Raw genomic sequence first — 25,731 nt, 5'->3', positions numbered from 1 at the left:
AACCCATTTATCATCACTATTTAAATGTTTATATCTAAATAATTTCAATAGCTGAGTTATCCACACATCACTTTCCGTTTACTTTTTCTTGATTTGGGATTGCATTTTCTTGTTTCTTTGCATGTGTCATAATTTTTAACTGAAAACCAGAGATTATGTATGAAAGAACAGTAGAGGCTGAGTTAACCAATAATTGGCCATGGGAAAGTAAGTGCCGCTTTTTATATCAGGCCAGCAGTATGGGGGACTGTCCAGAGCTACCTAACAGGCAGGCCTGACTGCATCCTATCAAAGGTGTACTTGCAAGCTTGGCCCTTGGCTGGTATCTGGGACCTTGGGCATCAGAAGACTTTCCAAACCCTCATTGATAAAAGAAGTTTATGGTGCTGAAACCATCCAGACAACATGGTGTGTGCCAAATATCTGCTTCCTTCTGGGAGTGTGGAGTGTTGAGATATGTTAGGCAGAGAGTGCTTATGTGATTAGTTCCAATAAAACCCTGGCAGTGAGTTTCCAGTGAACCTCTCAGGCTGGTACCATTTCATATGTCTTGTTACGGCTTGTTGCTGGAGAGTTAAGCTGCCCTTGGGCCTTTACTGGGAGAGGACTCTAGGCAACTTATGCCTGGTTCCCCCGGACTTCACCCAACATGTCTTTTCCCTTTGTGAATTTTTCTTTGCATTCTTATGCTATGAGGAATTATAGCTGGGAGTATGACTGTATCTTAACACCTGTGAGTCCTCCCAGCCAATCACTGAACCTGGGGGTCCCCTTGGGTTCCCCCAGCACAGGAATGAATAAATCTAATCTGTAATTGAGCTGGGCTCTGCTGCAGCTCCAGAATTGGTTCTCCCCTGTCTTCAGATGTTTTGAGAACGGGATCAGGACTTCCTTTCAGCAAGACTGGACATCTGAGCACAGTGAGACTCCAGAATTTGCTTTCTATTTCACAGCACAGCTGCTGACTTTCTAAACCATGTGGGCTCTTCATCAGCTTTACAGGCCAGCTGCCAGCTTTTCGAATTATTGGCATGATCCTATTTCTCTTCCGCTTTCTGCTACTTGGGGAAGCTCTCTCCTCTCTCTGCACAGCCCAGCCTCAGGAGAGCCTGTGCACTTGGAGGTTTGGTGCATTCTATAAGGCTGGTAGCAGACTTCTCCTCCTCCACCTGTTCTGGGCCATGAATCCTTGCTGCCTTGTGCACAGTGAAGACCCAGCGCCCTGAGGGCCAAGGGCGACTTTCTCCTTTCCTGCCCCTTCTCCTGTCAGCCCTGTTTTCTGGTACTTGATGAAGTTCCACATCTCACAGCTCTGGGGATGAGTGCAGCCACTCATCCTGGGAAATGTTTGCTCATTTCTGGAATTTGGTTCACTTTGGTTTCTTTGTGTCCTTAGCAGTCTGGTGGATTAAAAAAAAATATGTGTCATGTAGTTTGTGTGGGAGCAACAGTCCCTTGTGATCTTCTACACCCTCACTGGAAGCAGAAACGCCCTGCCATGTGATTCTGATGATGCCTAACACGATGCCTGCACGAAGTGGGTGCCCCATAAATGTTCCCTCAGCTCCCTCTCCCACCCACTCTGGACATGGAGAAATTTTCCTGGAGGTGAGGAACAAGGAGGGTGTTTGAGGCAGTAGACTGCTGCTGTTATGAGTAATCTAAGTGGAGTCAGAGTCATTATGAGCTCTGCCAGCTCTTGGGTGAGAGTTTTCTCGATGTAGCATTGCTCACAAGAGGGGCTGGGAAGACCTGGGCTTCACAGACCCTTGGAAGTGAGTCAGGGGAGATATAATGGCCTCAGCTTTGGTGTAAGCCCCTTACCTTGCTGCATGAGCTCTTCCTGTTTTGACTTTATGCATCATGACTTTGTGGTCAGACTTTCTTAGCATCCATTGTGGCTTTGGGCAAGACATCTAACCTCTGTAACGTGGTAATAAAGCCGTACCTCTTGTCACTGATAAATAAGTAAGTGCTTTATTAGAGGGCTCCACACACTCTTCTCAAACGTTCCTTCTACCCAGACTCTGACCCAGTTTCTTCCTCTCTTTTCATCTCAAGATTGTCATGTCTGTACAATGTTGTCTTCTCTGTTATGCCTTTGTTCAAGATTCTCGGTGCCTGTGACCTGTTCTGTTTGGTCATGGTGGTGGTGGTGGTGGTGGTGGTGGTGGTGGTGGTGGTCGGTTGTAACTCTCCAGCAACAAGCCGTAACAAGACATATGAAATGGTACCAGCCTGAGAGGTTCACTGGAAACTCACTGCCAGGGTTTTATTGGAACTAATAATTACAGTCACGTAATTCCACTGATTTGGTACATTCCTTTCCAATCTTCTTGGCCACAGAAATCCATCACTTAACATGGAGAACCTTTTACCAGGTGCATTTCCGATTACAGCTACTCTTACACTCGCCTTCTTCTGATGGAGGGCAGGTCTCTCCCAAACAGTGCCGCCCAGCCCTGCTGGACCTGTCCACGCTGTCCTGGAGTCTGATTCCCCCAAACAAGGGGGCCAGCTGTGTGCTTGCCCATGTCATCCTCTCCGTGGCATGACTTCCCACCTGTGCCCCAGGGCCCCAGTGCTGCAGGGAGTTTGCACTCTGGGCCTTTGCTCTCTGAGGCACCCAAGTGCACCAAAAAATTCCTGACGTATGTAAAGCAAGTCGGAAATTTGGTGTGTGAATTTGCCAAGTCTGCAAAAAAAAAAAAAAAGAAGAGGAAAAATCAGCCTGAAATCAGCAGTTTTCAAAGTCTGTGCATTTTGGAAATGATTCAGTACGACTTCTTGCTGACCCTTCCTTCTTACTTTTGACTTCTTCGTTCCTGAAACAAGGCCCAGTGGTTTGACAGATGGCTGTGATCATTCCTCTGCCCTAGCTTTCCGAAGGTGAGGGCTGGCCTTCCCTCTTGGTGGCCATAAAACTTTTAGGTGTGTATGAGTATGTTTTTAAAAAGGAACCAGCCCCATCATCATCTTCAAAAGACACTATTAAATTCAATTTATATTTGAAATGTATCTAAGACCGGTCGAATCCTTAAAAAAATTTGCATTAGGAAGGCTGAGGAACATCTTGTCTATTGTCATATTAAAATTGATACGACTAAAGCACTTTCACAAGACTAGTGAGAAGTAAGGAAGATTTCAGTAGTTGATTGTGTTATCATTGAAGAACTTTTCCTAGGTATTTCCTCAGGAGTATATCATACCACAGTTTAACATAGAGAATTCTAAGAGAGTAGATATAAGAAGTACTAAATTGCATCTGAATTTTTTTTAAAGATTTTATTTATTTATTTATTCATGAGAGACACACACACAGAGGCAGAGACATAGGCAGAGGGAGAAGCAGACTCCATGCAGGGAACCCGACATGGGATTCGATCCTGGGACTCTGGGATCATGCCCTGAGCCAAAGGCAGATGCTCAGCCACTGAGCCACCTGGGTGTCCCACATCTGAATTTTTTTTTAAAGATTTTATTGATTTGACAGAGAGAGCGAGAGCGCTTGCCTACCAGCAGGGGGAGAGGCAGAGGGAGAAGCAGACTCCCTGTGAGCAGGGAGCCTGATGTGGGGCTCAATCCCAGGACCCAGCATCTTGACCTGAGCCGAAGGCAGAAGATGCTTCACCCACTGAGCCACCCAGGCTGCCTCTGAATCTGAATTTTGGATGCAAAATCTGAAACGTGTACTTCCTCCGTTAACACCCCTTTTCTGTGTACGCATTATGTGCCAGGCATTATGCCAAGAGCAAGGGGTGTCAGCATGAAGCCAGGCCTCTCTCTACCAGGCTCACGAGTCTAGGGAGAGCCTTATGTGCATAAAAAACAACAACAAGTGTATTAACTGCTGCAAGAAGTTTCTGTACTAAGTGCTGTGAGAACTCAGAAGAGCAGCAAACTAATGATTACAATTCCATCATTTGGTAAAAGTCACGGTTCAATTAATATACTATTATCCTATCATGTAAAACGTATAGCTTTGAAAACTTATAGCTCCCGGAAGCTTCTCTGGGTGACTGATATCCACAAATCAGAGGGAGTTAGTGTCCTCTCTCATCGCATTCCCGATAATGCGTTGGGTCTCCAAGATGTTCCTTGTGTGTCCATGTGAAGCAGAAACAAGTTATACGTGCAGAAGACACCAGGCAGCTGAGCTCAGAGTGCATAAAGGGCTTAGATGCTAATGTGGCCAAAAGTGGTATTTGGAGGACGTCAGCCAGGATGTGGCTGCTTAAGTAATTTACTCCTGGTTTCCAGGCTAATGGAAATGATCTCAAACAGGAAAAATGTCTAGAGCCACACATTTATAAACAGTCCAGATCCATCCTCAGTCTGAAATTCTCAGTGTCCCTCAGAATGCTGAGTCATTGGGCACAGCTTAGGGCACTGTGGCTTTATTTCTACTATAACTTCTCCTGTTACCCGGGAGATGGTTTCCTCTTTCCGTCAGAAAGTTCCAGCAGGAGGTTGAATGTTGAGTTAAACATCTAGTGCCAGAATAAAGAAGGCAGGTGGACTGGTCCCTTTGATCATAGTCATGTGTTGGGTGTTACAGCAGGTATTTGATGTGTGTTACTTAATTTTACCCTCAAAACCCTCTATAATGTAGGTATTAATATTCCCATTTCACAGATGTGGAAACTGAGGCCTGAGTCCAGCTAAGTTACACGCTCAAGAGCAATGCGGTCAGTACATGATGGAGCTGGGATTTTGATCCCTGTCTCTTGGTAGACAAAGCTGCTCTCTGTCTAGGACTTTACCCTTTCTCGTCATCCCAAGCGGAGTTTTTGCCCTTTTGTCCTTTTCCCCCCTCACTACTTTGATTATATAAGCCTGCAGTTATGTATGTAGCTATGAAAATTCAAGCAGAATCCTTAAACTGACTATGAATTTAGCAGGCCGAACATTTCCCAAGTTCGGTGGAAATTACTGAACCCACGGGGCAGAGAGTGTAAGAAGTGAAGTGTAGGGTTTCCATGCTGGTGTTTGCTTTGGTTTTTAGTTCTTACTTTGCATGAAAGTGAAGAATCTAAGATTACACTTCTCTTTTTTAGTTTGTTTTGTTTTTTCCTGTGTGTGTGTGTGTCTTTGAGGAGGAAGAAAGGCCATGGTGGGGAGGGGGGGATGGTCAGCCATTCCTTAACTTGTTGGAGCCAAAGCGTCTCTGCTAAAAACCTCTGATGCCATCTTCAGCTTCCTCGTAGTTTAGATTTTTTAAGTACTTCTGCAAAAAAAAAAAAAAAAAAAAAAGGAAATTGGATTGTCTTACGTTAAATTAAAATCCTGCCTAATAACAAGCGGTATATTCTTTGGAAATATTGCATTTTTGACAGCACAAGCGATTACAAACAAATCAATAATTGGAGAATGCTGAAGAGTCATCCGAGCTCTGGCACAAAAAGCAATTAGTGTGGATTGATTTACTGTTATTTATTGTGATGAGGTAATTGCCTCAACGCACACCGTTCTTGAACTTGTGGTACCCCATGGTTTAAGAACATTTATTCTTTTAAATTATTTAATTTATCTCTGGCCTTATTTTATACCAGAGCTGGCTTTGTGTTTCTTAACGGGTGTGAAGACCTGGCTTCCATCTCTCCGACTCCTTCACGCTGAGCTTGGAACGAAGTCCCAACCTTGTGCGCTCAGCTCGTAAATCCCGAAGGGATGGGGCTGAAAACAAATCACAAGCCTCTTCTGTCCTGTGCAGGTGGTGCCGGGCGGCCTGGCCTGAAGGTTCACACTTCAGCCTGCCATGGGCACACCTTGTTGGCCTGGATTGTGGGCTGTCACTGGGACAAGGGCGGGGGCGGTGATAGCATCATTCACACCAATAGCGTCGCTCAGGAATCTTTGCTGCAAACCTCTTTAAAGACTGGCCGTCAGGAATACACGTCTGTGGAAGCTGTTTGCCTCTGGTGCTCCTTGGGATGCAGCCTTTTCCTTCCTGGTGTGTGTCTCTTTGCATCTGTCCAAGTGTTTCTTTCTCCCCTTGTCTGTCCCCTGTGACTGCCGGGGCATCATTAGGCTCTTGGTGTGCATGTCTCTTTGGGGGCAGTTGACCAGTCCCCATATGGGGTTTGTGTGCACTGCTGAGCTTGGGCTGGAGAAGGAGATGAGGGAGCGCGTATTCCAGATGCAAACACTCTTTGGGAATTTCCATCATACGCCTTGCCGTGCGTCTTTTCGTCTTGACAATCCTGGTCCTTTTCCATATGAGTACGCATACTTTTCCTTTTTGAGGGGCCCACTTCCTAGTCTCGGGTGCAGGTGTGGGCTTTGGCAGGCAGTGAGGTTAAAAAGACATAAGACACGTGTAATTGCTTTAGAGTAAGAGGCTCAGTCCCAGGGAAACCAAACATGGTCCCGAAGGCAGAGGAATTTTTAAATTCACCCAGTGCTATAGCCCTGCTGCTGTGAGTCAGGCCCAGCATGACATGCAGGCTCCGCGCAGCTCGTCAGGAGATGTTCTTTTTAGCAAAGAGCAGATTTAATATCTGTAAGTGTATTGTTTTCTTATGTTGGGCACAGGCAGCCTTGCCTCATTATTGTCCAAGAAATTTCTCAGTGGAGACTCCTGTCCAAGGGAGTGTGGGTGATCTTTTTCTGTTGTGTTCTTTGGAAATCTCTGGCAATGCAGGCATGATGGCTCTTCAGTAGGCAGTGTTCACTCGGTCTAACATGTAGTTTTGGAGGTAGCAGTATATAGCAGGCTCTTCCATGGGTTGTCCACACGGGAGGCTGTGCAGAGCCAGGTCCCTGAACCAGGAATGTTTGGGGCGGCCAGGGGAAGAAAAGGTGAGTGGTTTGTGCCACCAGAACTTTTATGTGCTAGAAATATGACCATGAAAACGATACCATCTTATTGATCCTGTGATTGGCAACAGAGTCATTTGCAAAACTGAAAATATAAGAGGGAAAGTTGCAGAAACCGTCCGTCCAGTTCATCCACAGGGAGGTGGCCCCGAAGCAGTGTTTGTGTGCAGCAGGCCTGCAGGCAGCATGCCAGCCACCAAGGAGGGTGGCTGGCACATGGGCTTCGGGGTCAGTCAGACCGTAGCTCACGCCCTGGATTTTGCCAGTGACTCACTGTATGTCCTAGAGCAAACCACTTAACCTCCCAGGGCCTTTGTAACCCCATCTGTAAGATGAGACGTGATGCGTCCTCCCAAGGTGGTTGTGGGGCATGTGCTAGAGACCCAGGGATCATGGTCCTCATCTCCAGTGCATTCTGGTTCCCCTCCTTGCTCTGGGCTTCTGCTGCTGTGCTGCTCCAATTGTAAACATGGAAATACTCCAACCCCAAATGCAAGTGTTCCGCCAGAAGGACCACTCACCTTTCCTTTGAATGAGGCAGTTTGCCTTGAGTTTCTGGTTGGAAACAGAGATTGTGGCCTGATGAGCATCTCCACATGGGCCGCTCTCTCTTTGTACATCATCACAACTGCTTGGGATAAAACAAGGAAGTGTACCCAAGGTGCATAGCTGTTCAGCCGTGGAACCTCTCTGGCTCCAGAAAGCCCTACCACTCAAAGGTCGTGAGAGAGGTCTTGGGCCATGGAGATCTCCAGAGATGGCAGGGAAGCACCTGTTGTGACTTCTGGTTTCTTTCCAGAAGTAAAATCCAGGTAAGACCTCAGTGGGAAGAAGCTGTCCCTTCATCCTGCTTCTCTCTAGGCTCTGATTGGACGGAATGCTTCACTCATCTCAGGTGTGACTGGGAACCTGAGATCCTGGCTGCATACTTCCCCGGGATCGGGGGGTACTGGCTGGCATTTTAGGGAGCCCATGGCCACCTTGGTTACTAATGAGAGCAGCTCCACCTGCCTGTCGACTTTTCTCTGCTACACAAGCGCTGCCATAAATCTCACAGGTGTCCTGCCACCAAAGCCCCAGGGAGGCTCTTACGTAATCCAAGACCGTCTATCCTCCTGTGTCACTTGATTTAAGGCCGACAGTGCCAGAGTTACACTTAGTATTTCCTACCGGCCTGTCATCGGGTCTCTAGCGAGACACTCTACCACAGTCTTCTCCCTGGACGTTGTAGGTCATGATGCATATATCAGAACACTGTCCCAGGTCCAGTGTCACTGTCCTCACACAGACGAGAGACAGTAAACCCGAAAACCGCCTGCCATGTCAAGGTATGAGCGTTGTCATTAGTATTGTTGATATTAATCACAGCTACCGCTTATTGGGTGCTGTGTGTCATTCTGGGCACATTACGTACGTTATCTGTAATCATTGAAAACCTTGTAAAGCGGGATTTTTTAGGTCACATATTTACCTATTTAATCATCTGTTCCGTTCTTACTTCTACTTTGAGACAGAACGTACATTTAGAATATCACACACACGCGACGTATGGTATGACTGACGACTGACGTGAACACACGGGTGCCACTGCCCAGAAACAGACCATTGCCAGCTCTCCCTCCCAGAGGCGACCACTACCTGGGCTCTGACATTTACCTTCCTGCTTTCTCGGTGGTGTCACCGTCCGTGTATACGTCCCCAAGCAAAGTCATCTAGCTCTGCGCGCCTTTGAACTTCATGTTCTATCAATATATGGAATCTGTGTTGTTTTGTACGTTTGTTTGTTTTGAACTTGGCTTCTTTGCACGACGTTATGTGGGTGAGACTGCTCAGTATTTTTGCGTGTAGCTCTCCTTCCCTTCTGTGTGGCATCATGCTTCAGTGTGTGAACAGTCCCCTGCTGTGTGGCCCCAGCACGGTGCCGTCATCCATCACTGCAGATGGATCTTTGGCTCGTTTGTCTTGTGCTGCTCTTACGAGCTCTGCTCCTGTGCACTGTCTACACGTGTGCCCTGGCGTGTTTGTCTGTGAGATTGTCCAGTGTAAACACGCCTAGGGAGGACTTGCAGGGCCGTGGGGTGTGTACACTTTGGCTGCCCCGGGTGACGCCCAGCTCTTCTCCAGAGTGGCTGCACCAGGCTATACCAGCAGCAGCTGGTCCACACCCGCAGTATGAACATTTAAGAGTCGCCGCCTGGTGGCCATGCACTGCCTTCTGTATGTGGTTTCCTTTCCTTTTTGTGATCGTTAATGAGGTGGAGGCCCTTTTCATGTAGTTTTTGGTCATTTGGCGCTCTCCTCTCTCTCTCTCTCTCTCTCTCTTTGTATATTGTTCAGTACTTTTCCATTTTTCTTTTGGTTGGTTTTGTTCTTGTTTTCAGGAATTCTTTATATGCAGTTGACTCTTGAATAATGTGGATTGGAACTTCGTAGTCCATTTACATGCAGAGTTTTTTCAATAAATACTGCATGTGTTATCCTTACTATTTTAAGTAACATTTTCTTTTCTTGAGCTTGCTTTAGTCCAAGAATACAGTGTGTAATACTTATACACAGCGTGTGTTATTCAACTTATGTTATCAGTAAGCCTTCCAGTTGATGTAGGCTCTTAGTAGTGCAGTTTTTGGGGAAGTCAGAAGTTTGTGGATTTTCAGCTGTGTGGGGGTTGGCACCTCAATCCTACATTATTAAAGAGTCAACTGTATTTTGGGTGTGGGTATGTTTTGGTCACATGTTGTAAATGCAATCGCTTGCCTCCATGGTTTTTCCCACTCTTTATGATGTCTTTTATTTATTTACTTTTAAAGTTTTTATTTATTTAAGTAATCTTTATACCCAATATGGGTCTCAAACTCACAACCCCCAGGATCAAGGGTTGCATGCTCTTCTGACTGCGCCACCCAGGTATCCCCCATTTATGATGTCTTTTAAAGTTCTCAAATTTAAGGGTGGCGCAGCCGGTTAAACATCCAACTCTTGGTTTCAGCTCAGGTCGTGATCTCAGGATAATGAGATCGAGTGCCTCATTGAGCTCTGCTTTCAGTGCAGAATCTGCTTACAATTCTCTCTCCTTCTGCCCCTCCTCATTGAGCATTCTCTCTCTCTCTCTCTCTCTCTCTCCTCTCTCTCTCTCAAACAAATTAAAAAAAAAAAAGTGTTCTTAAGTTTAATATCATTAGAAAAAAGTTTTACCCAGAGTTTTAGTTTTTATTACTGTCAGGCAGGCTTGCTGGACTAACCTCACTCTCACAGAATGAGGAAGGTGATTATCTTTCTTATTTGGCTTCCCAAGTGTAGTGGGGTGCCGACTGTGCCAGGCCCTGCTCTGGCTCGGTGCAGCCACAGATGATCCTGTCTGGTGTGAATTCTGCTCTCAAAGGGCCTCAGCTGCAGGGAGGAGGATAGGCAGGGAACAGTCGCACTGGAGCAGGATTAGCACCCCAGGTTTTACCAGATGCTGGTGGTGGGGGGCAGACGGTAGAGGAGAGGGGATCTCCCGTCTTCCTGGGACTTCGAGAAGGTTTCCACGGTAAAGGTAGAGGGAATAGCCCGGGAGCTTATCTAGTGAACATTTCCTCTCTTAGGAGCTACAAGACAATGCACAGGTAATTTTGGTAACTTGAGGATAAAGGAAATGTTGAACTCATTAAATTTGGCTGAAATCCGTGAAACATCTGTGTCGTCGTCTTTCAGAGTAAAGGAGATGCATTGTTTTAAGTGGGGCGGGGAGATTCTTTATTATCATCCCCTGACTCATGCTTTGGGGATCTAGGATTTGAGGCTGTGCTTAGAATAGGTGGGTCAGCGCTGAGTACTACCTTTACGGAGCTTCCCTTTGGCCTGCTCTCGACCTGGTGCCCCTGGTTTGTGCCATCCCCAAGAGGGAAGCAGAGGGATTTCAGCACCCTTGCCTTGTGCACCCCGGCCCCAGAAACCAAAAATGTAACCATCTCTTCAGTTTTTCTTCTTGGCCTGCATGACTAACACTTTTGTTCTTTGTAAATCCTGGGGAGATTGTTTTTTTCTTGTTGATAGTATTTGCTTTTTATGGTTAATTTTCTGATTTTTTTTCTGCCATTTTCTGCTATAATATCCAACTCTGAAAATGATCACAGCGATAATAACAGTCAACATTTATTAGATGCTTGTGGTGGGGGGCCAGCCTCCAGCCTCAGGCCTGCAGACATCCCTCCATGAGCAGGCTCCTTGAGAAGGTCACAGGCTGCACGAAGAGGGAGGCTTCTCTAGGAGGGAGGAGGGAAGTCGGGGTGACACCCCACAGGAGGGACTTCTGAGGAAGACAGGAACAAATGTGAATGTACAACTTGATTAAGTACAGCAGTCGTAAGCCTGATATGTCTTATTTCTCACAACAGACTTGTACTCTCTTTCTTGGCATCTCATTTAAACTGTCAGGTAGGCAAGGGAAGTTTGTTTTCCCATTTCACAGATGTGGAATCAAAAGCAAGGGGTTTTGATGACTTGGCTGCGGCGTCCCCACTGATTAATGGTGGGGTCAACACCCTCCATAACTTGCAGGGTAGTAATTCTAAGTGTGAAGACACCTGGTGGAGACACGTGTCTCCTAAAGCCACCTTGCTGGCATGTCCCACGGTGATGTGGTGGCTGGCTGTCTCCCGCTGTCTTCTCAAGCCCCAGCATTCCCTGCCCAGGAACTGGCCACATTTCTCCCAGCCCACCGTGGTGCCTCTCAGTTTTAGAAGCTGGTGGTTAGATCTGGGCTGGTGGTTAGAGCTGGGCTGCATTATGTCCAGGAAATCCAAGAATACCATGCTGTGCCTCTCCTGATGGAGCACCCGGGGGGAGATAGTTGTTTAGGAAATATTGGCAAACAGGAGATCAGATCATCTCTTTATTGCTGACTGGGCCTGGATCCCAAAATCCAGTGCCAGCCAACCAGTCAGGCTGGGAAACTGTGACACTCTTGGTGACTTCCTTAACCGCTGTGCACCACAGTCTCCTCATCTGTAAGATGGAGATAACGTTCATATGTATCATAGTAGGTGGTTGTGAGACTTACAGGAGTTATTCCACATAAAACACCTGAGAACCACCTGGCCTCTGTCCCCCTCAGCGTATGTTAACTAAAACAGTCATAAATATCATGTTTGATTGCATTTCTTAAGAACTCCAGGGTAACACTGAAAAGCAGGCGTGCCTCGTAGGTGATTCATTTTATTTTTTGGCCACGGTAAGAACTTGGAATGTTTTGTTTCATGTGAACTCTGCTCTTGTAGCTGCTTGTATCTTCCTCCTGACTTTTGGGCAGATTCTGACCTGAAAACTCTCAATAAGTAACTTCTCTTTGAAGATCTAAGGTCATTTGCTATCTGCAAGCATCTGACAAGGTTTCTGATTTAGTTTGCCTAGATAGCATCGCATCTCTGCAGTTGACATCTGTGCCCCCAAACTTGTGTGGATTCAGAGAATCACAGATCTCTCTCTCTCTCTCTCTCTCTCTCTCTCTCTCTTTCTCTCTCTCATTCATCACTGTATGCCCAGGGTGAGAGCACTGTTCTGGCAGTAGGATGGTGGTAGGTGCATGCTTCATAAATGCATCTCAAGACTTGGTAATATCAATAATGCAGCCAGACTTTGGCCAGTGGCGTAGAAATGGCATCTGCTCTCTCCTTTGCCTCTGTCCCCATCCCTGCGACGGCCCCAGCAGAATTCCCTGCTCAAAGGTGGCGGCACTTCCTCACAGGTCTGAGCTTGTTTTGTTGGAAAGGCCCACATGTGGCTCGGTGAGCACAGTTAGTTACAGGGAGAAGATCCTAAACAAGCTCGGTGGTCAGAGATTTCTCCAAGAGATCACACTGAGCCCGAGGCAGAGTTGTGTGTCTCTCTGAACCCTGGTTATAGGGAGCAGGGGTTGGAGGGGGTGCTGCTGTGACCCCCCTGCATCTACCGAAGGCTATGATCACGGGCTGTCCAAGGCTGTAGGAGAATGTGTCCTCATGAAGTGAAGATTGGGCAATCTTTGGAAATGTCTCTTCCAGCTTTAAGAATTGAAGATTTGGGTAGAAATGGGTGGTCAGTCTGTCACAGTTGGACTCACTTGCACATTTTTTTTTTTTTTGGTCCATCTCACGTTTTAGCAGTTTTTCTCATCATTAGCAATTCTCCCGAGGAGCGGGCATGGGAATACAAGAGTTGAAACTTCTCAGGAGGCCGTTAATCTGCGCGGTCCCAGGGAAGATGAGATTGGCTGTAGAGGACTATGTCTCACTGTGGTTGCCCCCCCCCGCCTGTCATGCCCACCGACTACTCAGTGCTGGCATTGGAGCATTTTCAGTGGTCCTTTTTGATTTCCTTTGTAAATGGTAATGTTCCAAAAATAATTTCATAATATTTGCCTAATTAGGAGACAAAAGCACTTGAAAATGTTTTAGCTTCTATTTTGACTTTGCAAATAATCACATATGACCTCTTGTTCTCTGCTCAGTACATAGATGAGAGAGCCCAGTTAATTTTTGCCTTTGTTCCAAGTCCTCTTGTTTAATAAATCCTTGTGGGCTGAGCCACAGGGTTCTCTTACACGGAGGGCCACGTGTAGCACATGTAGCGTGTCACAGAGCGTCCCGTGACCAGAGGGTGGCCTGTGTACGGTGGAGTCTGTGGGGAACGTTTCAGGCCTTCTCACAGGATTGACTTCCTTGTGTCTGTCTGAGAACAGCCCTCCTGGGAGTAACGTTATTTCCTTTATAGGCCAGACTGGCACCTTTCTGTGTGTTGGTGTGACAAAGAGGGAGCCAGGTGAATTCTGGAGAGGTTTCTGAGGAAGCCTGGACGCGACTCACTAATTAGTTGAATAGTAAGAGGAGAAGTCTAGGACGATGTTTCAGGTTTCCTGCCTTTGGGTCATGAACTGATTTTGCAGGAAAATAGTGAGTCTGAAATTGTGTACATGTATCTCAAGGTGCCTACAGAGCATCCCTGTAGAGGTACCTGGAAGATAGTTGAAAATTCCTATTAGTGGTTTGGGAGAGGTCACAACTGGATATATATCAAGCTGTCAAAATGATCCTTGGAACCACAGCAGCACAACACACAGGCCTGAGGACAGAACCTTGGAGAAGGCCAGCATTTCCTGTTGTCCCATCCGAATCCCCTGTACTGTACCCAGAGGTGCTACCACAGTGGGCGGCTCCATCACTCCATTGCTGCAGGCTAGCAAGCAAGCTGCTCATGTTCCCCCACATGGGCCTTGACTGCACCCCTGGGGTTCCTGTAGCACGCTGCTGGACAGTTGTAGAGCACATGGTCTGGAGGGATACTGATGCTGTCCTGAGTGGGAGTCAGGGCATGGGACGTGACAGTGATCCAGATGGCCATCCGTCCCTCACCTGATGGCCAGGTCTCACTGGGTCCCCCAGGGGCCTCAGCAGGCCCCCTTTGTTCCCTACCACTCATTCTCAGCCCCCCAAAGCAATGCGTGGTGGCAGCAAGGCTGCGTAACCCATTGCATCCTTGAAAGTGCTTGTCCTGCCCAGGTAAGGGGTTGGAAATAGATTTACCAGGTGGATTTCCCTACTGGAGAGCAGCAGTGGGTGGATGCTTGTGTATATGCACGTGCTTGCAGGCAAATACTGTGGAAGAAATGGTTTTGTTAAAGAAGCAAGCACCTCAGGGGATTAATTGTGAGGGGAGCTACTTTGAAAGACATTCGCTTGAGCAAAAGAAAAAGGAAAATGAGAAGTTACCGTATTGCTTTTGTGTTATATTTTCTTGCACAAGAACTGTACATTCTGGAGCAGACACATAAGAAATGAAAGTAGCCCAACTGAGCAGAGGCCCTTCCTACGCTGGGGGCACCTCGCACGGTCACTTGGGTGCTCCCTGTGCGTCACTTGCGTGCTCCCCGCAGAGGCAGGACTCAGCATCCCAAGGTTACATTCACCCCCCTGTTCCCCTCTGGAGCGCATCCCCCAGGGGGCAGCCTGCTCATCACAGGCTTTGGGGATGTCAGTCGCCCCTGGGGTGGGAGAGCAGTGGAGGAGGACTTCGGGGTGAGTGGCGCCTCGTCCGCTTCCTGGGGGCTCCCCTAACCCCTCCGCCTTGTCCCTGCAGCCTTTCCGCTGTGCCCACTGCCATTACTCCTGTAACATATCCGGCTCTCTGAAGCGGCACTACAACAGGAAGCACCCCAACGAGGAGTACGCCAACGTGGGCACCGGGGAGTTGGCAGCCGACGCGCTCATCCAGCAAGGTAGGCAGCGTGCCCCTCGGGGGGGCTGGGACGTCTTCCGCGGCCCAGTCCTGAGGCCTGGGCATTTGGTTAATTCTCCGTCATCATCACTGGCTCCACCTCCCCCATCCCCACTGCAGTGTATCGGCATTACATCTGAAATATGGAAAGTCATCATTTACCCACAGATTTTGCCACTGCCCCCCCCAACGTCCAGCATTGCCTTCTGTTCTTCATCTCTCTCTACCTTTCCTTCATATGTGAAAGTTCGTGGCTAACATGAACATTCTGTTTTCTTTTAGCACACAGTCTCCCTCATTATAACTCCCCGGGGCTTTTTGTGATCTAGCCCCAGGTGGCAGTACCCCATTTTAGTTAGCCACGCTCCTTGTTGGACATTGCCCGGTTTCCAGAGTGTTCTTTTATTGCAACTACTATAAATAATGTTACGGTAAATGTATTTATAGGTGAGCTTCTTTCAGTGATCCAAAAATATTTATAGAATGCTCAGATTACTTACTCATCCTGAAAAGGATAAACCATTTAGAACATTTAAACTGAAGAGAATGGATGAGGGGCGCCTGGGTGGCTCAGTCAGTTGGGCATCTGACTCCTTGATTTCAGCTCAGGTCATGATCTCAGGGTCATAAGGTCAAACCCCACGCGGGGCCTGTGCTGAGCGTGGAGCTGGCTTAAGAGTCTCTCTCTCTAGGGGATCCCTGGGTGGCCCAGCGGTTTAGTGCCTGCCTTTGGCCCAGGGCGTGATCCTGGAGTCCCAGGATCCAGTCCCACATCAGGCTCCCTGCATGGAGCCTGCTTCTCCTTCTGCCTGTGTCTCTGCCTCTCTCTCTCTCTCTCTCTCATGAATAAATAAATAAAATCTTAAAAATAAAAAAGTCTCTCTCTCTCCCCCTCTGCCCCTTCCCCTTCTCTCTCAAAAAAAAATGGATGAAAGCCGCTAATATTTTTGAAATGTACGAGAGATATTTTTTGCTGCTTTTTTCAGTAAATGATTACATATTCCCATTTGAGAAGGTTTAGCTCATGTGCTGTTGCCAGAGAAGTGCCGTTGTATTTATATCTACGTTTCACTAAAAAAACGATAGCCCCATACAGTACAGCAGTTTTTACTACTTCCTGAGTGCTGTGACTCTTTGAAACCAAAGACGGTTTTAGAAATCTGCCCCCACTAAGCATGGATGTGGGCCGGTTACTCTGCAGCAGCTGCTGGTGCTCTGCTCGTTGGAATCGCCATGAAATGCATCTTAATATAAAACAAATGAATTGATTGAATCCTTCTGCACTTTGGGTGACAGGGCTGATGTATGGAAACAGGTAACAGCCTAAAAACTTGGTGATTTTAGAGCCATTCCTCTGGGGTAGCAAGGGGGCGTGTGCCTTGTGTTTTAATGACCGTTTTGTGGAGCTGCAGACCAGGATGGTGCCGTGGGGGCCTCACGTGCCCCCCTCCTTTAGCTGTGTATTTGGGCAAGTTCCACAGCCTCTCCAGCTCAGGGCCCTCACCTAAGAACAGAGCTGCTAGCCGTCACCTCACGTGATGGCAGACGGGGTCAAAGGAGAGACCACCGAGTGGCACTCAAAACTTTTTCATTCTTTTTTTTTCTTTTTTTTGCCCTCCTGAAAACATCTAAGATCTCTAGAGCCATTGCATCATCTTTGATGACCCCCATCAGGAACCACAGAGGAGAGAATGGATTGCCTTAGAGTCACAGTAGATTGCTGGAGAAGCAGCCTAGACATTCCTTTTAACATTCTTCACACTGTCGGGTTGGATTGGCAGGAAATAGACCTCTACTGTGGCTGTTGGGACAGATGTGGGGCTGATGGATGGTCTTATCACTGCTCTCCGCTTGCAAACTTTCATCATTGCCTCGCAGAGAATGTGCTGGTGCCGAACTGTTGCCTGCCCTGTTTTCTTTTAGCCTCCTAAGACGGTCATCAGCTGGCATTCCCTGGCAGGGCCTGGCTTTCAACTTTCCTCTCTGCAGGGGTATTTCTAATCTTTCTTCTGTGTGTGTGTGTGTGTGTGTGTATACACACCTGTATATATTTCCAGAGCCCCCTCCAAGGGACATATTGAGTAAGGAAGCAACATGTCTCTTGGCTCATAAGAGACCTTGCGCCATCGTGTTGTGGTGAGAGAACAGTGTCTGAAATCAGGTAGCTGGTTGGGTGTGAACACAGCTCAGCAATCCCAACAGTACGAAGCTCACACTGGTCCTCTGTCTGGGAGAAGGAAGGAGGATGGAGGCAAAAAAAATGAGATGGATACAGTCCCTGTGTTTGGAATGCTGGGTCCTCGGGAGCCAGTGGATTTCTTTCATTTGATTAATTTCAAGTGATTCGCCCCTGCCCCCCACCGTTGGTTTTGAGTTTCTCTTCTACTCACTCATCAAAAAATATCTTCATGGAAATTTATAATTTCTGGTTTGATATAGAGGAATATGTGTTAGAATAACATAATAACAAGCCATGAACGAAATGTAGGTCTTGTCCACAAATGCTGCTACAGCTTCCCTACACCGAGTGCACGGGCTCCTTGTCCATCAACCGTGTGTAAGTGGCATCGTGCCAGGACACAGGCAGAGCCATCAGTTGTGGACAGAGGTTCTCCTGTCCTCAGCGCTCAGGGATATGGGAGGGATGTCTGCGTAGGGAAGGGGCGTGCAGGAAGTAGGGAAGGGGGCCTAAAGGGCCGAGATGTTTCTGTTCCTTGTACAGTTTCTGGGGGAAGGTACCCTGGTGGTCTCCATGGAGTTCGGGTTATTTTCAGTGGACTTCAGAAACCTCCTGGGATGGCAGCTGCTCAGGGCACCCGCTGGAAGTGTTTGTAAATGTTGACCTCCCAGGGCCAGGGAGAGGGGAACATGATTGGCAGCATTTGCCAATGTCTGTGTGTGCATCTCTCTCCTGTGGCCAGTTTTCAGCTACTAGTGTGCTGGGGACTGGAAGCGGTGTACACAGCCAGCTTGTGAGCAGGTTAAAGCCAGCTCCAGCCCACCTCTGGTCCTCAGGGCTCTGGGGTGACGCTGTCAGCAATGTGTCTGCTGGGCCCCTTCCGGATGCACCAGTTCTCTGAGAACTCTGGTGCTTTTTGGTAATTAGACGTGTGCTGAATGCTATGTAAATGTTTTATTCCCCGTGTATATTTGATGTCCTTCTGATCATTTGAAGGCAGATTAGACAATCTCTTGCTAATTTTCTTAGCCCATTACTTACTTGTTCATTAATATGGATTGGAGACATTTTCCCGCACAAACACACATTTTCATGTCGGATTGCTGCAGCGGGCCTGCCCATTTTTCCTCTTGAAATATGCCTGATTAAGCTAGCTCAAGAGCCGGTTCCCTAGATCACAGGTTGAGAGGCATGAGATCCTTTGGCGCTAAGCCTCACAAATCATTAGCTCGTTCCTGAGCTCACAGCAGGATAGAGATGGGACTTCACAGGCTGCTCATTTTCCAGTGACCTCAAAGTGGTCCTGCAAGTCACTCCAGATTATTGGCGTGAGCACACAGACAGGAGTCAGATGGACCTGGTGCCGGGATGTCTCAGCACAGTGGCCCTGGGATGACTTACTTAACTTCTCTGAACGTTGGTGTTACACATCTTCAAAGAGGAGGGGCTCACACTTGCCCAACAGCTCTGGAGATTAGTTATGATTCTCTAGGGTCCCAGATTGTGCCCAACACGTAGCACTTCATAAATGACCCAAATTTACCATCAATGTATTCCCACGTTTCCTCTTCACCGTGTATCTCTTGAGCTCCTCGTGTGCCCAGCATTGTGCGGGACACTGGGATATGGTGGCATTTATCACTTGTACTGTGTGGGCTAGGGACGAGGCCTGGGGAGCTCCTCCAAGGCTCCATATTCTGACTCTAACAGGACATGTGCGTTCCTCCCAACAGTCCCCACTTTGCTCACAGGAGGAGAATTCGCAGCTTCTCCTTAGTGCTGACCCTTCTCCCAGGCCCCACTGTTAGAGGGCCCTTGAGGCAGGGGTAGTGGTCGGGATGGGAAGCAGTGAGAGGAGCAGCCTTCATTTGTGGCATCTGCTAAAATCTTGGCGTTGTTCTGCACTACTACATGGGAAAAATGTAAATGTGTGCACGGGTGCACCTTGGATGCATTTCCATGTCTTAGTTTTTCACACCAAATTCAGGGAAAATAGCATAGAAGAAAATCCAGAAACTTTCCGGTAACACAAAAGTCATTTATTTGATTCTGGGACATTTGAATTTTAAAATTGTTCTTCTTAGGGCCCAGATTCCATACATTACTGGCAGATGATGCCAGTAACGTGAAGTCATCACGCATGTTATTGGTTGTTACGTTATGTGTTAATTTGTCTCTCACAGAGGCCCTGTGAGGTCGGCATCATGGTTCCTGTGTAAAGTGAGGAGGGATGATCAGCCCAGGCGGCAGTGAGAGCAGGTGCCGAGCCACACCCAGCTCTGGATTCAGAGTCTGGATTCCTACTGCTGCTGGGCTGACGCCCCTTGACATTGGTCTCAAGCTTGCACTTGCTAAAGAGGAGGAAAAGGAGGAAGCAGTATGGTCCTCTTCTGGGGCAGCAGTTGGTTTGCATTTGCTGGTGGTCACGTGATGCTGTGTCAAAAGGTCACACACACAGGGTGCTGTTGACTTTTTCTTATTTCTTTGTCTCCTGGTCTAGTTGCTCATCTGACCAAGGCTAACTCTGGGACCTGCCCCGCTTCAGTGCTTCCCTGTGGTCCAGAGGATGCCAGATGCCAAGATTTTGGGGAGTGTATGAAGGGAGCAGGAGGATGGTGGAGACTTGCCCAAGCTCTTGCTTCCCAGGTGGTCCTCCCTGAGGGTTGGGATGCCAACCTGACTAATAAGAAAATACACTTCATTTCTCTTTTGCTCTTTTTCCTTACACTGTTTTTCTGGGAAGTCTTCTGGGAAGCAGGGCAGGGGTTTGAGAGAGATTCAGATACTGTCTGACAGCGTGCCGTGCCCCTCTACCTGCTGCTTGCAAGGGATTCAGATTACGATCCCGAGTGCATTTCCTGGTTCTGAGTTGGGGCTCTGCTTGGGTCCCGAACAGGCACTGAATTAAGAAGTGAGAATGTTCACAAAGTCCAGTTCCACATTTTCCTACTTAGTATTGTCTCTCAATTGCTCTGTATCCACTTTCCTTTGATCATTGAGGCCATTTGTTCCACTTACTGTTTAGTGCCTGTCTTAGCCTCTCACTGCAGCTGTAACAAATTACCTCAGACTTGATGGTGGTTTTAAAATGACACAAATTCATTATCTTACGGTTCTGAAGGTCAGACGTCCAAGGTAGGCCTCACAGGCTAAAGTCAAGTTTGCTAACAAGTCTGAATTTCCGAAGTCTCCAGGGACAGTGGGTTCTCCTGCCTTGCCCAGCTTCCCGAGGCTGCCCACACACCGTGCCTGGTGCCCCTCCTACCCGTCCTCCTGGCCAGCAGAGGCTGTAGAGGCTTCCTCCTGTTGCTACTCCATGACCTCCCCTCTCCCTCCTCTTTGTAAGGACCCTTGTGATTACCTTAGTCCTGCCTGGATAATCCAGAATAATCTCCCCGTCTCAGGATCCTCGATGAATCACAACTGCAAAGTCCCATCTTGCCATGCGAGGTAACACTCCCATGTGGCAGGAATAAGGATGTGAATATCCTTTATCCCCCTTTTTCTATGTTTATTTACTTTCCATTATAATAAAAATCTCACATACTGTCTTTGTTGTTTATCCATGCACATTCCATTCCAGACGGCCGGCTCCTGGGGGCCAGGATCCCCACCTATTTAATGTAGGGTCACAGTGACGATAGAGCCCAGTCTCTTTACAAGTAGGTCTCCACAGATTTTTTTTTTTTTTTCGGTGTTACCCAGGCATCATTCACAAAGCTGTAAGATCTTTAGGATTCTCCTCCTCTCATCAGCTAACACATTGTCACCTCACAGGTTAATCCTTTCACTGTTGTTGAGAACGTTTAAGTTCTACTCTCCTAGCAAACTTCAATTATCAGTGATTGTCACCATGTTTCCCGTTAGACCCTCCAACCATATTCATTCTATAACCACAAGTGTGTATTCTTTACAAACTCTCCCTGTTTCCTGTCCCCCAGCTCCTGGCAACCATTTGTCTACTCTGTTTCTAGGAGTTTGACATTTTTTTTTTTTTTTTGGATTTCCCATATAAGAGATACCATGCACTTACTTGTCTTCTCTGCCTGACTTACTTCACTTAGCATAATGCCATCTGGTTCCATCCATGTTGTTGAAAATGGCAGGATTTCCTTCCTTCTTGTGGTTCACTAATATTCCTGTGTGTGTACACACACCACGTCTCTTCTTTATCCATTCATCTATTGGTAGACACTTAGGTTGTTTCCCTATCATTGCGGTTGTGAATCACACTGCAATGAACATAGGAGTACAGATACTGCTTTGGAATTCTGTTTTTTCATTTTCATTCGATGTCAACCCAACAGGGCTGATGGCTATATCATATGACGGGTGTAATTTTAATTTTTTGAGGAACCTCCGTACCAGTTTCCATAGTGGCTGCACCAGTTTACATTCCCATCAATAGTGCATGAGGTTCCCTCTTCTCCATGATGTGAATATCTTTGGGGGTCCATTATTCTGCCTACTGGAGTGCCCTCCTCCTTTTTTTAAGATTTTACTTATTTATTTGACAGAGAGAGAGACAGAGAGAGAGAGAGGACAGACAAGGGGAACAGCAGAGGGAGAGGGGAGAAACAGGCTCCCCACTGAGCAGGGAACCCAATGTAGGGCTTGATCTCAGGACCCTGGGATTATGATGTGAACCAAGGGAAGATGCTTAACCAACTGAATCACCCAGGTGCCCCTGGAGAGTGCCTTTTTTTAAAGACACAAGCTTTAACATTTCACTTCAGAGAAAACAGACTTTAGAGTTATAGGAAATGGCTCCTGGGTCACATGAGCAAGTGCCAGATTCAGGTATCTGATTGCCCAACCCAGTGTTCTATGTCACTCCAGGACTTACCGGTATTGGAAATGAAATTTAATTTTTAATAAGGTCACCACCACAAAGGGGCAAAGATATTTTAATGCCTAAAATTCTTCCAGAACACATTGCGTTCCAAAAAGACCAAAAGGTGCCATAATCGATTTTTAAAATTGTTCCTAAAGTTCTTTGTTTTTGCCTGGTTCATCATGCCTTCTGAGGAAACTGATTTGGGGGTTTGTGGTTTTTATGGTGTGTACTTTATAATATCAGTGCTGCAAGTAAGTGCACCAAGTCTTCCCATGACCTTTATTGTTCATTGCCTAAGAATGTGATGAATTGAACTAGAAATTAATTTCTCTCAGCTTTGATGTCAATTAAGTGGCATATTTCTGCATTTAGTCTCGACTACATATTTCCAAAGTGGTGTTCCTTAATTAAAGGCAATGTGGCAAAGGTTGAAGTTTTAATTAATGTGGGGCATTATCATATTAGTTTTAATTTAAACATAATATAAGGATGTTTTCCTCCCTAAATTAGTTTCCGTTAAAGAGTGCCCCAGAAGGAGTGTTTAATTTCATTTAGGTCGCTTTTGTTTGCTGCCTCTTTTTAGTCTTTATAGGAGGAGCTACGTCAGTTGAACCAAAGGAGAAGGCAGAGGTTCTCACACCTTAGAGAGTTTTAAAAGATGATCATAGGAAAATACGTTTTAGATGATGGATAAGTGATAACAAGGGAAGCTAAAAACTAAGTTTAATTATCATCTAGGTGGGAAAGAAGAAGCCCATTTGGTTTGGCTTAAAAAAAGAGCTCAGAGTGTGTAAGTTTCAGAAAATAAGCATCTGTTTGAGCTGCCTCCACTGCGGAATGTTCTGGAAGTTCACAATTCCGTCCCCTGTCTCTGGACCTGCGTGCTACTCTCCTGCACCCTCCCAGCATGGGGAGGCTGTAAAGCAGTAAGCAGAAGGTGCACGGGGATGTACTGCTGGCCTTCTGGATCGGCTTCCTTTTTTGCTCATAACTGTTTGGGGAGCCACTCAGCACCTCGGGTGACAGGAAACCCCAACTACAGAGCAGTGTGCCGACTTGAAACTGATTCAGGAGATCACACACATCACACTTGCATACTTGTTGTGCATCCCCATGAAATTTGCCTGTTTATTATCCAGTTTGTCGAGACAGCCTCATCATCAGCACAGAATTCCTCTCCTCCCTCCTTCGTGCCCCAGTGAGTGAGAAATAAATCTCAGACCCCCCAGGAGGTCGCAGGAGAGCACAGCAGCTCTGACAGAGACGAGACTCAGGCAGCAGAAAGGCTGCCAGCAGGATCCCCTGCAGCGCCCAGCGTGCAGAGAAGGGGATGAGTGTGGTCAGTGCCAGAGGCGGAGAAAGGAGTCCTGAGACCAGGACCATGCCTGCCAATTCCTACCTTGAGTCAAATTGAGAATGTCTGTATTGGTCTCAGAAAGGTGTTGGGGGGGAGACAGGGTCACAGGGGTGACAGTAAGGTCATGCAAACCACAGCAAGGAGCTGGGAGTTTATTCTGGGTCTGATGGGAAGCCATTGGAGGGATGTGAGAGGTGGGATTTAGTTTGTGTCTTTATTTATTTTTATCGATTTATGTGCCATGTAGTCTCCTTTTCCCTCTGTGCCCTCAGGTGGTTTGAAGTGTCCCGTGTGCAGCTTTGTATACGGCACCAAGTGGGAGTTCAACAGACACTTGAAGAACAAGCATGGCCTGAAGTTGGTGGAGAATGAAGGCGATCCCAAATGGGAGGTAACTTTTTGAATATGGTATTGATCTTGACATTTCCAGGTACAAATGACAGACCAGGTGGGTCCAGGTCCAGGACACAGACAGTGGTTCCCCAGAGGCTTGGGTTTTCTGGTCCGGAAGCTAGGAAGTCTTTTCAAAGCCTATCTCCTGTCTGAGGGATGAGACCAGGACCATGCCTGCCAATTCCTACCTTGAGTCAAATTGAGAATGTCTGTATTGGTCTCACCAGCGTTGTCACTTCTGTGATTCCCCAGCCCAGAGTTTCAACTTTTGCCTCTGAGGGAAGGATGCCAGGCAGTGAGTATGTTGTGAGTCCTCGCCAGGCAGACTAGGAGGGGTTCCATCTTCTGGTTCTAGGCCCTCCTATCCTGCTGAAGGCACAGGTTCCCACCTTCTGTCTGTTTTACCCTTGGGTGTTAGAACCAGTCCCTTGGCTGGAAACACTCGATGTGATCAAAGCCAGTAGCCGTCTATCTTTTCAGGTATCAAGCGTCACCACCATGGACTAACTGCAGGCGGGGTTTCCCAGACTCAGCATTGCTGACATTACAGTGTTCGACATGATAATTGTTTGTTGTAGGCATTATTCTGTGCATTTTTAGTGATGTTTAGGATGTTTAGTAGCATCATTGACCTCCACCCCTCAGCTGCCAGTGGCATCCCCAGTTGCGACAACCGAAAATGTCATGGACATTGCTGATGTCTCTGGGAGTCCAAATCATCCCCAAATGAGAACCTCTTATCCGAGGACTTTCTGAAGCATTAGAGCACACGGTGATTAAGAGTCAGGGCTTTGAAAAAAATCCAACAGCACGTGGAAAAAGTAAAACATCATGACAGTGTGAGGATAATTCCAGAATGCAGTTCAGTGGGAGGGAATATTTTAGTATAATCTATCATCGTAGAACTGGGGAAAAAAATGAAGTGATTATCTTCACACGTTCAGAAAAAAGCACTTGACATATTTAAGTGTCTGCTGATCAAACGCAGTCAGTAAAGTACAGCTGGATGAATATGTCCTTAAGGTAGAAAAACACATCCCTGCGTCTCGGCCCCACCAGCATCTTACTTGGTGACGGAACCCCGGAGGGTAACTTGTTGATCAGCAGCAAGATGAGGTTGCCCCAGGAGCTCTGCTCTTGAACATCGCTTGGGAGGCGTCAGCCAGTGTGTCAGACAAGGCAGAGTAAATAGTGACATTAAGAATTGGAAGGGAAGAAATAAGGTATCTCTCTGAAGATGGCAGGATTCTATTTTTGGAAAATCCAAAAGAAGCAATGAAAAACTGCTAGCGTGATAAGCATCAGGTTGAAACATAAACATAAAATAACAAATAGCTTGTATATATAGAGAGAGGCAAGAGCAGAAAAGCTCAGGGATTTAAATGTAAAAACGGTGACATTTCAGTAATACTGGAAGAAAAATCCAAGTGAATGAATTCATTTATAAAATAGAGTGTGGAGAGCTTGCCTAACTAGGACTGAGAATCCAGATTCAGTAAAGGAGAAAGATTGAGAACAATTGACTACAAGAAAAAAAAAATGTTAAAAGTCTTAATGGAAAAGAACTCATGAACAAGTTAAAGAAACTAAAGACAAAAATACTTGTGGTCATACCTTAGAAGAAGGATGAGTCTGTTGACGTTACAAAAGTCTTGTAAAAATAGTGATCAACAACCCAGGATGAAAAGGGGCAAGAAATAAGAAAGGGTCGTAGACAAAGAAATGCAGATGACTTTGAATATCTGAGAACATGATCAATCTGACTCGTAGCACATGTGAATGGAAACTAGGGAGAGCAAGAGTTTCTTTCCCATTAGAATCCAAAATTTGACATCCTCTCTGTCAGAGAGGCTGAGGGAGAAATACACTCTCATGCATTGGGGGTGGGAATACAGAATGTTACTTCTTCTCTGAAGG

At 46.8% G+C, this 25,731-nt stretch overlaps 1 protein-coding gene across 1 annotated transcript in view; it reads left to right on the top strand.

The window, feature by feature from the left end:
- ZFAT (zinc finger and AT-hook domain containing) overlaps positions 1-25,731 on the top strand; it is a 188,165-nt gene that overhangs the window by 129,043 nt on the left and 33,391 nt on the right. Inside the window, 2 exon segments of the mRNA XM_025450143.3 lie at positions 14,911-15,049; positions 23,694-23,812. Coding sequence (XP_025305928.3) covers positions 14,911-15,049; positions 23,694-23,812 — 258 coding nt within the window.

This window comes from Canis lupus, chromosome 13 (genome assembly GCF_003254725.2).
Source record: "Canis lupus dingo isolate Sandy chromosome 13, ASM325472v2, whole genome shotgun sequence".
NCBI lineage: Eukaryota > Metazoa > Chordata > Mammalia > Carnivora > Canidae > Canis > Canis lupus.
Note: the sequence above shows the minus strand (reverse complement) of the source record. Positions and strands in the feature narration are given on the sequence as shown.